A 13,159-nucleotide genomic window follows, 5' to 3' on the forward strand; every position below is an offset into this window, starting at 1 on the left:
ATCAGAAATATTCAACAGGATAAATGTAAATAGAAGATCCTTTTGTTTTTTTACAATTAGTAATAAATATAGTGCATAAACTGCATTAATATATGGTCCTACAGAGAAATTTGTAAAATACTATTTTTGAATTGTACCAACCTTTGCTCATTTAACAGCTACATTGTTGATATAAGATAGGTTAATCGTCTTATTTTTAGTTATTATTCCTTTGTGTTGGAGAGAGATGTCTCTGGTTTCCATTGCAGCTGTTTCTTTTGAAAGGTGTGTTGTGCCAGTAACTCCTCCAGGGGGCTCTATTTGGTTATAAGCTCAGTCTCTTTGCTACTCTTGTTTAATGACAGTGCTGGTTGTTGCTGCTAATAGTTACAGTAGTAGTAATGTGGTGGTTTTACCACAATTTTGATCACAATTAAACTATCAAAACTGCTGCTACTTGCTGCTACAGCAGCTACTTTCATCTGCCAGGTTTTCTCCCATCACACATTCAGCTCTTGTTCCTTTTAGTTACATGATTTAAACAGGCTCAGAGATTACCCAGTTATTACGCAGCATCTTTGTGCTTTTCTAAACCGAGAGTAAAAGCCTACATTGACATATTCAGTGTGAGATAATATGCTTTCTCAAAGCTTTCTCATCTGTGCAGGATTGTGTCAACCAAATTACAAACAATTATTTTCTGATACAAATAGGCAGTCTTGTGATGGGTTTAGCATGTAGTAAACTTGTCTCAACAATTCTCACTGTGTTTTAGTGTTTAGTTTGACCAACATTCTTACCAAAAGACTATGGCTCCAGCTATTGACAAGTAGTGGTCTTTTATTAGTCCATCAAATATGACAAATTGGCCATCACATTCCTCAAAAAATATTGATATTTGAGAGAACAGTATTATCAAACTATTGATTCTGGCTTGATAAATGGTGTTTTATGCAATTTCCTATTTCATTCATATTGAAAGTCCATTCTCTCACAAGTAATGAAGATTAAAAAGTTAAGGAGTAAATCCTCTAAATGCCTACACCATTTACACCATATTCACTTAATATTAAGAAAAATTAAATGCCAGAAAATCTTTTAAATACCACAAAAAAAGACGTAAGTAGACAACTGGGTTTTTTTGTGTGTTATTGTTTTATTTGTCTACATCCCTTTCCCCACAATAAATCACAAATACAAGTGTGTATTTATTCAATAATATATTCATTCATGTATACATATAAGAGTGATAAATAGAAAAAAAAGTCACAATACAAAACACAGTTTACATGTCAAAGTCTTGATTCAGCATTTTTGTACTCAACATGCATTCAAATATGAAAATAGATTTTATGTACACTTTTTTAATATAAATATATGTAGAAAAATGTATTTTTAAAATACAAAGATAAATACAGTCACACACTGTACATTCTGTACCAAGCTAACAATTGACAAACTTTTTTTGGGATATTTAGCATTCACAAAACACAATTATTTCATTACAAATGCAACTTTAATGACAATTGCAGGTCTTATTTTTTGTCTTATTGGAGTTAATTTTCTTTCTTTTCACACCCACTTACTCTCCCTTTTATCCTACAAAAAAGGAAGCAGTGAGTGTGTAGTAATAAATAAAGAAGATTGGGGCCTAACTCTGCCGGACATCCTGTAAGAGTTTGTTGATCTCAGCCACCAGCTCACTTGCATCCACCAACTCATGTCGACTGTCACTGCGTTTGCCCTGAAGATGGCAGAGCACCGAGTCAAAATCATCCTCCTCATAGTTCTCTGGAATCTCCTCCATGGCCGGCAGCCATTTGGAGGAGGACCCGTTGAGCGGAACTGGCAATGGGGCAATCGCCAGGGAGGGCTGCACCATTGTTGGGCTGACTAGCGCTGTGAGCAGAGGACAGCTGTGGAGTTTGGAGGTGTGGTTGCTGTTCTGGGGGCAATTTTTGGGTGCCTGTGATCCCTTGTGGCTGTTACTCTGGGAGCTTAGATTGGTGTTTGGCTTGAGGGTGTGGTAGGTGCCACCCCGGAGCTGGCCAGATGGGCCAATGCTGCTTCCCGGATTCTGGAAGTGAGTGTTGGCAGCCCAGGCTGCCACACCCTGTTGGTGGACAGAGGGGTTGGGTTTACCTGGTAGATGACCCCTTCTGCGATCTAAAGAACCAGTCATGGGTACACCCACCCTGCTCAGACTAGTCCCTTTTTGGTTCTCGTTAATAGGGACATAAGAGTCCATACCTTGTGGTAGCAACCTCTGGAACACACTGCTCATCTCTGACAGCAATGACGTGGGCCCACACAGGTCTTCATCTCTGGTCTCGCTGGTGCTACCCTCACTCCTCTCCTCTTCTCCACCATCCTCCCCACAGAGATCCTTGCCAAAGGTGGAAAAGCTCTGGTTCCGGACAGTGCAGGTGTCAGAGCAAGGCTGAGGGATCTTTTCCGGAGAAAGGTTGGTTGCTTGGCGGGATTCTTCGCCTGGAATGTATAGGTTGCTGCGGTAGGAGGATGAGTCAGGGGAGGCCAGAGGGGGCATCCAGCACTGATCTGAGTGACCCAGGACACGACACTCCTCTGTGCAGAACCTCATAGCTGGACAGAAAAAAGCAAATAGTTGTAAGTAACTCCCAATACTGAACATGAGGTAATTATATTTTTAAAAAAGGCTAAGTAAAATGTGTCTGCGTGTAAAGAGCTGATATTCATTTTTTTACTGCTATTTTTAACCTTGGTCTAACCAAAAGTCTTTTTTAGGCTAACTAAATTATGTGTGCTATCAATCAATTATTGAAATACCTGAACCTTTTACCCTACTTCATGTTAGCAAAATGAAAAAAAAAACCCTGCATGGTCGATTTAAACAAGGCTGTTAGTGATAATTAAGTTGTTATTATGGTTTGGTTTTAAGCATGTTTTATGTTTGCAGTAAACCATAAATACAATGACAACGTTAGATACATTTACATCTTTTTCAATCTTGCTAATATTTGCTTGCCTGTTCATAGGTGTTTTTCTTTTCTCTTTTTTCTCCATTGTCTCTAACTAACAGGAAATCTGCCTTAATTAGTCTGAAAAGCTTACTGGAGGAGTTCTGCCTCCTACCTTCCAATGTATTCACCACAAAGAGACAATTCAGCTGGGTGATCAATGCCTATTGCACATTCAAAATACTCCTCCTTTATAAAGCCCTGCATTTTTCCCTACCAAGTCACTCTTTTAAATATTAAATCTTCAAATAGAAAATCTCTGAAGAATTAATTAGACAAATCAAATATACCAACTGAAAGCCTTCATTACAGGAGTGCAGTACTTTTCATCTGTGCTATTGAGGGACTTCATTATGCCCTCATTAACATGAAAGGAACATTTATTATACATCTTAGAGCAGATGAAAAGTGCTTTTGGGTGCAGTGGAAAGAAGAAAAATCTTTACGTAGGCAGAGGCAGACAATGAAACTGATGAAAGGGTGAGAAATGAAAGATTTAATCTTACTGATATGTGTGTGAAAATGAGAAGAATGATGCATCAAGAAAACAGTAAGTGGAGGCCTGGCTATGTATATAACTGACTAATTTACTTTCCAATAAATAATCTGACTACTTAATTTAGGTCTTAAGGCTACGTGGTTTGTTTCAAATATTGTCATTGTTTACTTCTGAGATTGTGCTTTATTGTATTTGATCAGACAACATGGGTTACCAGTTCATTCCAGTGAGCTAAACGGCGGCTTAGTTTATAAATTATTTGCCCGCTACCATGCATATCATACAGATGTGAGTAGTCAGTTTAGCAATGTTTTATATACTAAGACAGATTTTCTGACAGACAGTCTTCCGACATGCTATAGCTTCTGCCACATGTAGCAGATTGAGGAGGTCTTTATAACCAGTTACACTGACGAAGAGGCAACTAAATCTTGCTAAAAATAATCGATGTAGCAATGGACATGTGGGCGGTAGGCAAGCTAAACATACAGGGGGGAAAGGTAAGCTTTGAGGTGTAATTATGTTCTTCAGAGTTTATTCATGAACGCAACTGAGCACAGACTCCATAGCAACTATTTGTTACATGGCAATCCAATTGCTTCTTTTCATCAGAGGAGAATGATGGATCTAAGTTTCAATAGCTGAAAGGGAAGGCTTGAAGGTGGGAAAAAGGAGAGCGACTAACGAGCTGAACTCCTCCACAAAGCTCAAAAAGAGGGAAGTCAGCTGTTAGTGATGACACTGACTGCCCGTCTGGGTAGACTTTAATTGGAATGTAGCTTAAATGCAGTATAGAATGATGGCTGGGTGGGAACTTGCAGGAAAGAAGCAAGAGCTCTGGGAAGAGAGGGAAGGCATGACAAAAGAAGCTTTGGCAGTTTGCAACCTGTGTGACATTTGCTGAGACAGGCTCAGAGACTGAGGAATTTTATAGGATGTGACTGAGTATTTTCCTATTCAACTAGTCTGTAGAACTTGGGATATTTGATGCCTGGGGGTAGAATATTTCAAAGTTTGCTGAGTCACTCAACAAGTTCTTAAAGTTCTTGCTTGTTAACTCGGCTGTGGCGAGGATGGAAAGGCCACACAGTGACAGGAGAAAGAAGAGATGGGTGGCTGTAATAGAGGATCACTTGAGCTACCTGGAGAAATATCTCAGAAGTTTGGAGACAGTGAAGTAAAACAAATCATACTGTGCAATATCATTTAAAATGCTCCAGGGCAAATGCACACGCAAGCATATATAGTACAGAATAAAACAGACATGCCTAAATTGCTGCGATAATGTTTAAATAATTAACAGCAGATTGCTAGAAAAAAAGTCTGAATTCATTTTTTTTCAACTTGAAATGGATGAAGCTCTGTCATTGATATTCAATGTATAAAGTTAAGGGAAACATAAGTGGAGTGGGTCAGATAAGAAGGTTCATATGAACCTCCCCATTTGTAATACTGTAAATAACAACTAAGCAGGAAAATTGTGCATATTTGTGTGACCATATCTCTGGACCACAGTCGACTCTGTTGGTTCAGCTGCTGAAGCCTTGCATGACCAAATACATTTTTAAATCTTTTTCTGTACATAGTAGTTGGTCTGTGAATGAAAGACTTCAAGACCAGCACTAAGGGGGTTTGTTTAGTTCATAGGGAATTGGTCTCTCACAGGAGGTGTTCACTCACATTCACTTCTCTGCCTACACAGATTTTGGTTTGCTGCAAGAATGTAAAGGCGGACTGAGAGCATGATTGACTGGAAGTGGGAGCTGAACTGTAGGCCTGCAACAAAAGAATGAGACCTGAGTGAGTGAGTGAGTAAATGAACAAACCCCTGAAGTGGAGTCATGGCCGAGCTAAAAGGGTCACTGAGCTGAAGAGATTTCTGAGCTCATCAGATCACCTCTAGTGGGGGTTGCAACCCCAAGGGTCAGGATTCAGCATAGCTAAGGTATAAATAAGGATTCAAGAAAGAAAACCTGGGCCAGTGTTTGATCAAGTTATTATTTGTAAGCATAAGTAAATTTAGAAGTATAGATACAGTGGTTCCAGGATCTTTAAACTTTTCTTGATCTATTTTGAATATATATATATTGGGGGTTGTACCTGCATGTGGTCTGTGCAGACCATCAGGGGGGTATAGTTCAGAAAAGCCCTCACCAAGGAGCCTATCCAGGGGTGACTCCCTGCCCGGTTCATAATCACTGTCCCCAGCTTCGCTGTCTCCCCGACCGCTATCCTTAAGACTGAACTTATCCATCTCATTCAGGGCATATCTGCAAAGAGTCAGACAGTAATTAGAAATATTAATCACTGACAGTAAAACCATCACACTGAAAAAAACATGCTATTGATGGATATTAAGGTGCATGGAGAGGCAGAGTATGCTATGCAAAAGCAAAAAAAAATAAAAAATTATATAAATGTGAAAATACTGAGCATGCAGTTTGTCTCCAAACTGAAAAGCTGCTATTTCATGAATATTAGGGATTATTGTGAACTTATTCACAACAGACAAAATAATGTGACAGTGTTTTGCTGAAATATTACAGAGATGCAAAAAGGTGTGTTTTGTTTCGTCCGAGCTGCATTACCTGTAGCTCCTGGTGTATTTGTTGCCTCTGAAGCTTGGTCGTGGCTGGTACTGGCCCTGATGGAGCATGGACAGAAGCTGTGAGACTTGCTATAATCCCAAAAGAAACAAACAAAAAAAGACAAAAAGAAAGAAAAAGACAAAAATAAAAAGAAAAATGAAGTGGGGAAAATGAATGGAGTCAAACAAGCAAGGCCACAAGACAATGTTGGATGTTGGAGGGTACATTGTAAGGAAGGACTAGGGGTTATGGAAATGACTCTGTGATTTGTTCCTAAATATGATTGTCAACAAAACATATGACACAAAGGACTGAGGGAAGATATGGGAGCAAGGGATAAATTCAGAACAAATGCTACATAAAAGATAAAAAAATATGTCAATAGGATTTTTTTCTTGTTTTTGATTAATCATAAATGTCTGATATTTGTGTTGACACTACTTTTGTGAAAAACAGCAATCATAAATTTAAGATCTGAATAAAATAAACAAAGTAAAGTAAATAGGAAAAAATGTGTCTTACCTCTACAGGTGGTGTGGCGTGGGCCAACTCCAGAGCAAAGTTCTCAGGCACATGATTGGAGGAGATAGTAACCAGGCTGTTGAGTGACTGGCGGCTATGATGACTCTGTCTGCTCCCAAGAGTGCCTCTCTCAGGTGTTGGGGAAGGTAAGGGGGAGCGTGGGTGTGCCCGGACAGGAAGGGTTCCATTGACAGTTGGGACCAGTGTAATGTCTGCCTTGTGGATCTGCCTGGCAGGCTTTTTGGGGTGGTTTTGGTAACTGTTCTCTGCTACACGGCAGTTATAGTTGTGCCTGGGGTCTTTCTTCTCACAGCTGCAGCGAGCGGTTGCAAACATCAACATGACCATGAGCAGCAGAGCACAAACAGCACCCAGAGATATTATGACAATGAGTGAGAGATCAAGTGAGACCTGACTGGAGCCAGTGGGATAGAGTGGAGGAAGGCCGTCCATGTTCTCCTGCAGGGAGAGGCTGAGAAGGGCTCCTGTGGTTAGCCGACTGGTACCCCTGTCATGCACCTCCACCCTAATCTCCAACACATCCCTTTGAGCTAGCTCCAGACTGGCATTAGTTCTGAGTTCGCACCGTCGTGCATCCATGACAAACAGCCCATCCTCATTACCACCAATGATAGCGCAGCTCACCTCTCCATTGGCACCAGAGTCACGATCCGTGACTTTAAGAGCGGTGATCAGCTGACCAGGTGATGCATACTTCCATATAGGAAGCTCAGCTGTGTGATTCTGAATAGAGGGGGAATGGATAATAGGTGGGTTGTCATTTTCATCCAGAACAGTTAGCAGGACAGTGGTGTTGGCTGACAGTACAGGGTTTCCACCATCACCAGCCTGAACAGTGAAGACTATCCGACTAACGTCCTCATGGTCAAAGCTGCGTCGTGCATAAATGGCACCATTAGAGAGGTCAATGGTGACGTATGTAGAAATGGGGCTCCCTTGAACCAGAGTATCAATGATGGTGTAGGTAACCTGACCATTGGTGCCCAGATCTGGATCAGAGGCCACCACAGTCATCAGATAGGCTCCAGGAGAGTTGTTTTCAGATTTAAAGACCTCGTAGCGGCTCTTCTCAAAACGTGGAGGATTATCATTTTCATCCAGCACCTGAACAGTGAAATGTTTAATGGTGGAGAGGCTAGGGGAACCCTTATCCTCAGCTATGACTGTAAGGCTGTACTCTGACCTCTTTTCCCTGTCCAGTGTGACATTGGTAAGGATCATGTAGTTCTTCTCATGGGTCTTCTGGAGCCTGAAGTGACCATGACCATGCAGTCTGCACACCACCTCACCATTAAGTCCTGCATCATTGTCATCAACACGCACCAGAGCTATGAACGTGTCTACAGGGGCCCCCTCTGAAATGTAGGCCACTTCCTCTTTGCCAGATGTCATCAGGTTGATATTTATTTCTGGTTTGTTGTCATTCAGATCAATAACTTTCATCACTATTTTGCAATGTCCAGGAATGGAATTAGGGCCTAAATCCTGAGCCTGAACATCCAGTTCATATGATGCAGTGGTTTCATAATCCACCTTTTGAATAAGTGTAATGTGGCCATTTTCTGGGTTTATCTTAAATGTTTCTAAGATCTTGGAAGATACATGGCTGCTGAATGAGTAGACAATTTTCCCATTAGTGCCCTCGTCTGGATCTGTGGCATTTAAATCAATGATTAGAGTCCCAAGGGGAGAGTTTTCCAGCAAACTGATGATATAAGCCTGCTCATCAAAGGCTGGACTGTTGTCGTTGGAATCTGAGATACTTATCTTGAGTAAAGTGGATCCTGACTTGGGGGGCACGCCATTATCTGAGGCCGTAAGCTGCAGCTGGTAGTTGAACTGCTCCTCGCGGTCCAGTTCCGTCATCACCACCAGCTCTGCGTACTTGGCCCCGTCTGTCCTGGTTCTCACGTCGATTCTAAAAAAGTTATTGGGTGTCAGGGAGTAGGTATGCAAAGAGTTCTCTCCAACATCCGCATCCATGGCGCAGTCCAAGGGGATGCGTGTCCCGACTGACGCGCTTTCTGAAATCTCAATGGGTACTATGGCGCGGGAGAAGTGTGGGGAGTTGTCGTTAATGTCCAGCACCTCCACTTCGACATGGAACAGCTGCAAATACTCCGTCGGTAGCGTGACCACGTCGAATTCAATCGAGCAGTTCAAATTTTTCTCACAAAGCTTCTCTCGATCGATTTTGGTGCCAATACTGATCTCCCCGTCTTCCTCCCGGACAGACAGGAACGGCGTACTCCCCCGCTGCATGGCGCGGAACCGAAAGGTCAGGGAACTCGGTAGTTTGGATAAAATCCCGGCAACATCATCCTTTAATCGTGCGATAACTGTACCCACTTTCTGCTCCTCGTAAACTTTGTATTTCAAAGTCTTACCAGTGGTACTCTGCAAAAACGCGACTAAAAGCAGCAGACTAAATGCTCCCGTGGAAAGTATATTTCCTTTGGTTTGAATAACTGTTGTCCCCATCTTCTGCGCGCCCACTATGGCGAATACTTCCACAGGAAAAATTGGGGGAAATGAACTGATGTCTCCTCAGAGGTCTGGCATGTTAAATTATCCGCTGCTTCTCACTGTCCGGAAATAAAAGCTATGGAAATAGATAAATAAATATATAAATCCGAATAAATTACGAGCAAACCGCACTCTCCTTGTATTTTAAACTGTTGCCTTTTTCCAAATATGTCCGTCGCGCCTTGTCTGTGAGAGTGTGGACTAAGAAAGGAGCAGCTTTCTCTCAGTCTGTGTGTGACTGAGCGAGAGAGAGAGTGAGAGAGAGAGAGAGAGAGAGAGAGAGAGAGAGAGAGAGAACCAGTATGTGTGCGCGCACGCTCTGCCTTGTCACCGATCCTTTCTCTTGCTACCCGCCCCGCACCCGACTCCTTCTCTTTTCCCAACAAAAATACTATCCTCTCCTGCATCTACCCCCTCTCCTCCTCAATCACTAGAATGACCTTCTTCAGCCAGCACAGGAGGGGCTATTCATGGTGTCCCAGTCTGTCTCTCTCTCCCACCCCCACCGCACCAGACGACACCCCTGAATTCAAAGTGTGTCGCAACAATGCACTGGAAGAAAGCTTACTCTGGGCTCAGCCACTTTTAATACAACCGGGACTGACCCCGGCAGGCTTACATTGTTATGGTTTCAATCACAGCGTGTGCCAGCTCGGGTCTTTTGTGGTTTCTGCGTAAAAAGAAAAGTTGCCCTATTCAGAGTAATAAAGCCAACTGGAAGGGAACGCGCAAATCAATTCAAGGTGGTTTGGTGACAGGACCATGTAATTCCGAGCTAAATGAATAAATAAATTGAAAAAAAAAGAAGATCCAAATAAGTTCATTACTGTATATGGGCAGTTCGTTTACATGAAGTCACTCTGATTCTCTCAACTTTTTCGTTTTGGGGAATTCCAAACGCTGCGTATTAACGCACAACAGAACTGTCCACAAGCAGAATCATGTGCCACTTAATCCCAATCCACCCGTCTTCATTTACCACATGTAAATTCTGCCAGCTTCAAGTTGGAGACCAGACATGATGATGGAAAATACCCCATGGGGCTCATATGATCAAGAAATCCATTTTAAGATTAAAACCAAGTATTCCTGCAACATCTTCACTAGAGCTGAAAATACCGAGAAGTAAACTTCCAAAGCTTTATTACATGATCAAATTAATTTCGATTTGTTGTTTTTATTCTTAGAAATGGCCAAGTTCAAAATAATGGAAAATCTTTTTATTTATTTATTTATCCATCCATCATCTGCCGCTTATCCGGGGGTCGGGTCGCGGGGGCAGCAGCTTGAGCAGAGAAACCCAGACGTCCCTGTCCCCGGCCACTTCCTCCAGCTCTTCCGGGGGGACCCCGAGGCGTTCTCAGGCCAGCCGAGAGACATAGTCTCTCCAACGTGTCCTGGGTCTTCCCCGGGGTCTCCTCCCAGTGGGACGTGCCCGGAACACCTCCCCAGGGAGGCGTCCAGGGGGCATCCTAGCCAGATGCCCGAGCCACCTCATCTGACTCCTCTCAATGTGGAGGAGCAGCGGTTCTACTCCGAGCCCCTCCCGGATGACTGAGCTTCTCACCCTATCTCTAAGGGAGAGCCCAGACACCCTGCGGAGGAAACCCATTTCGGCCGCTTGTATTTGCGATCTCGTTCTTTCAGTCACTACCCACAACTCGTGACCATCGGTGAGGATGGGAACGTAGATTGACCAGTAAATACAGAGCTTCGCATTCTGACTCAGCTCCTTCTTCACAACGACGGGTCGGTGCAGAGCCCACAACACTGCAGACGCCGCACCGATCCGCCCGTCAATCTCACGCTCCATTCGTCCCTCACTCGTGAACAAGACCCCGAGATACTTGAACTCCTCCACTTGGGGAAGGATCTCATTCCCGACCCGGAGAGAGCATTCCACCCTTTTCCGGCTTAGAACCATAGTCTCGGATTATTATTATTATTATTTTTTAATATGGTTGTTGCAGTTTCCCAAAACAAGCAGAACCAAATCTACTATCGTTTGGCATTTTGACAAACAGCTTCCATAATTCCTTCATTAGTTAACAGTTCTTCAATCAATAACCAACACACAGTGGAGCATCTGCCACGTTGAATGTTTACATTTTTAAAAGTAAGATTCTTGATTTCCATTCTGTGGCGCAACTAAATTACATTCTCACACTCATCCATGTTGAAGGAATTGCGTTAACATCCACACAGCTGCCCCCCAAATTCTCCACACACCGACCCCCACAGCATCTTGCTGCATAATCATGCCTTCTGGAAGCCTGCGTCTCCTGATCATGCTGCAGAGAGCAAACAAGTGGACAAGGCGAGCTTTATGAAAGCAACATCAGGCCATCTGGCTCAGGCCTCAGACAACCCAAACCAGCAATTACCATCTATTCAGACCCCGCCATCCCCTATAAGAGAATTTGAGAGTTAGGCCCAGCTCAGAACAGATTCAGTTCAATTCAGTTTTATTTATATAGCGCCAAATTACAACAATTGTCATCTCAAGGCACTTAAGTAATATAGTCCAATTCAAGCCAATTGGAATTCAATTCATTGTAATCATAATCCAATTAATTCATATAGAGCCAATTCAAAAACAACATCCTACATAAGGAAACCAACAGATTGCACCGGAACTTGTCTTTAGTCCAATCTCCCGTCCTGAGCGTGCCTGTGGCGACTGTGGAAAGGAACGACTCCCTTTTAACAGGAAGAAACCTCTGGCAGAACCAGACTCAGGAAGGGTGGCCATCCGCCTCGACCAGCTGGGGTTTGAGAAGACAGAAAAGAGGGAAAAGAGGGGGGAAAAACACCATAACACCATTCAAAGGATACCTGTTGGAACAGGGCAACACAAGTTAATAACCACAATAATGTCACATGTACATAATATCATTTGAGAAATTAAACAGGGGGAAAAAGAGAGCAAAGTGAGGAAAGGTGTGACAGATGAGGTCCCCCAGCAGTCTAAGCCTATAGCAGCTTAACTATGGGATGTTTCAGGATCACCTGAGCCATCCTTAACTATAAGCTTTATCAAAAAGGAAAGTTTTAAGCCTAATCTTAAAAGTGGAAAGGGTGTCTGCTTCCCGGACATTTACTGGCAGCTTATTCCACAAGAGAGGGGCCTGATAACTGAAGGCTCTGCCTCCAATTCTACTTTTAGAAACTCTGGGAACAACAAGTAAACCTGCAGTTTGAAAGCAAAGTGCTCTGTTAGGAAAATATCTTACAATGAGATCTTTAAAATATGATGGAGCTCGGTCATTAAGAGCTTTATATGTGAGGAGAAGAATCTTAAATTCTATTCTAAATTTAACAGGGAGCCAATGAAGAGAAGCTAAAACTGGAGAAACATGATCTCTCCTGTTAGTTCTCATCAGAACTCTGGCTGCAGCCTTTTGGATCAGCTGGAGGCTTTTCAGAGAATATGTGGGACAGCCCAATAATAAGGAATTACAGTAGTCCAATCTTGAAGTAACAAATGCATGAAGCAGTCTCTCTGCATCACCCTGTGACAGGATGTTCCTGATTTTAGCAATATTATGAAGGTGAAAGAAGGCAGTCCTAGAAACCAGTTTTATATGTGCGTCAAATGATAAACTCTGGTCAAAAATAACTCCAAGGTTCCTCACTGTAGAACTAGAAGCCAAGGAAATACCATCTAGAGTAACTATATAACTAGACAATTTATCCCTGAAGCGCTCAGGTCCAAAGAGTAAACAGATAAAAGAATTTCTTTCAGCTTTAAACAAATCTGTCATCTAAGCTTGACTTCTATGAGTTTACTGCACAGTACTGAAAAGCAATCAGCGCACTTTGAACCAGTTTATTTGGCTGTGTCATGACTGCAGTTAAGTTTCTGGAAGAAGAGCAGAAAAGCTGTTAAATATTTTCATTGTGTATAACGATCCATGTATTGCTATGTACTGCTTTTACACTTGTAAACTTTTTACACTTTTACACAGTTCTCAGCTTCGCAAACATCCCTCTCATCAACATGTTCAAGTCTAAAACATAAATAA

The 13,159-nt window shown here is 42.4% G+C and overlaps 1 protein-coding gene across 3 annotated transcripts; it reads right to left on the reverse strand.

Moving 5' to 3' along the window:
- Positions 1-1,135: 1,135 nt before the first annotated feature.
- pcdh18b (protocadherin 18b) lies at positions 1,136-9,355 on the reverse strand. Of its 3 annotated transcripts, none has more exons than XM_072396272.1 (4): positions 6,588-9,355; positions 6,066-6,121; positions 5,578-5,747; positions 1,136-2,583 (listed from the first exon to the last, which is right to left on the reverse strand). In XM_072396272.1, exons 1-4 carry the CDS (start codon positions 9,087-9,089, stop codon positions 1,631-1,633), a joined length of 3,681 nt encoding a protein of 1,226 aa, XP_072252373.1. In that variant the 5' UTR covers positions 9,090-9,355; the 3' UTR covers positions 1,136-1,630. The 3 variants fall into 3 exon arrangements, with proteins under 3 accessions (XP_072252373.1, XP_072252374.1, XP_072252372.1); XM_072396273.1 differs by having other exon boundaries at positions 5,632-5,747; positions 6,066-6,154; XM_072396271.1 differs by having other exon boundaries at positions 6,066-6,154.
- Positions 9,356-13,159: the final 3,804 nt, after the last annotated feature.

The sequence above is a fragment of the Leuresthes tenuis genome, unplaced genomic scaffold (genome assembly GCF_036924035.1).
Source record: "Leuresthes tenuis unplaced genomic scaffold, fLeuTen1.0.hap1 SCAF_11, whole genome shotgun sequence".
Taxonomy (NCBI): Eukaryota; Metazoa; Chordata; class Actinopteri; order Atheriniformes; family Atherinopsidae; genus Leuresthes; species Leuresthes tenuis.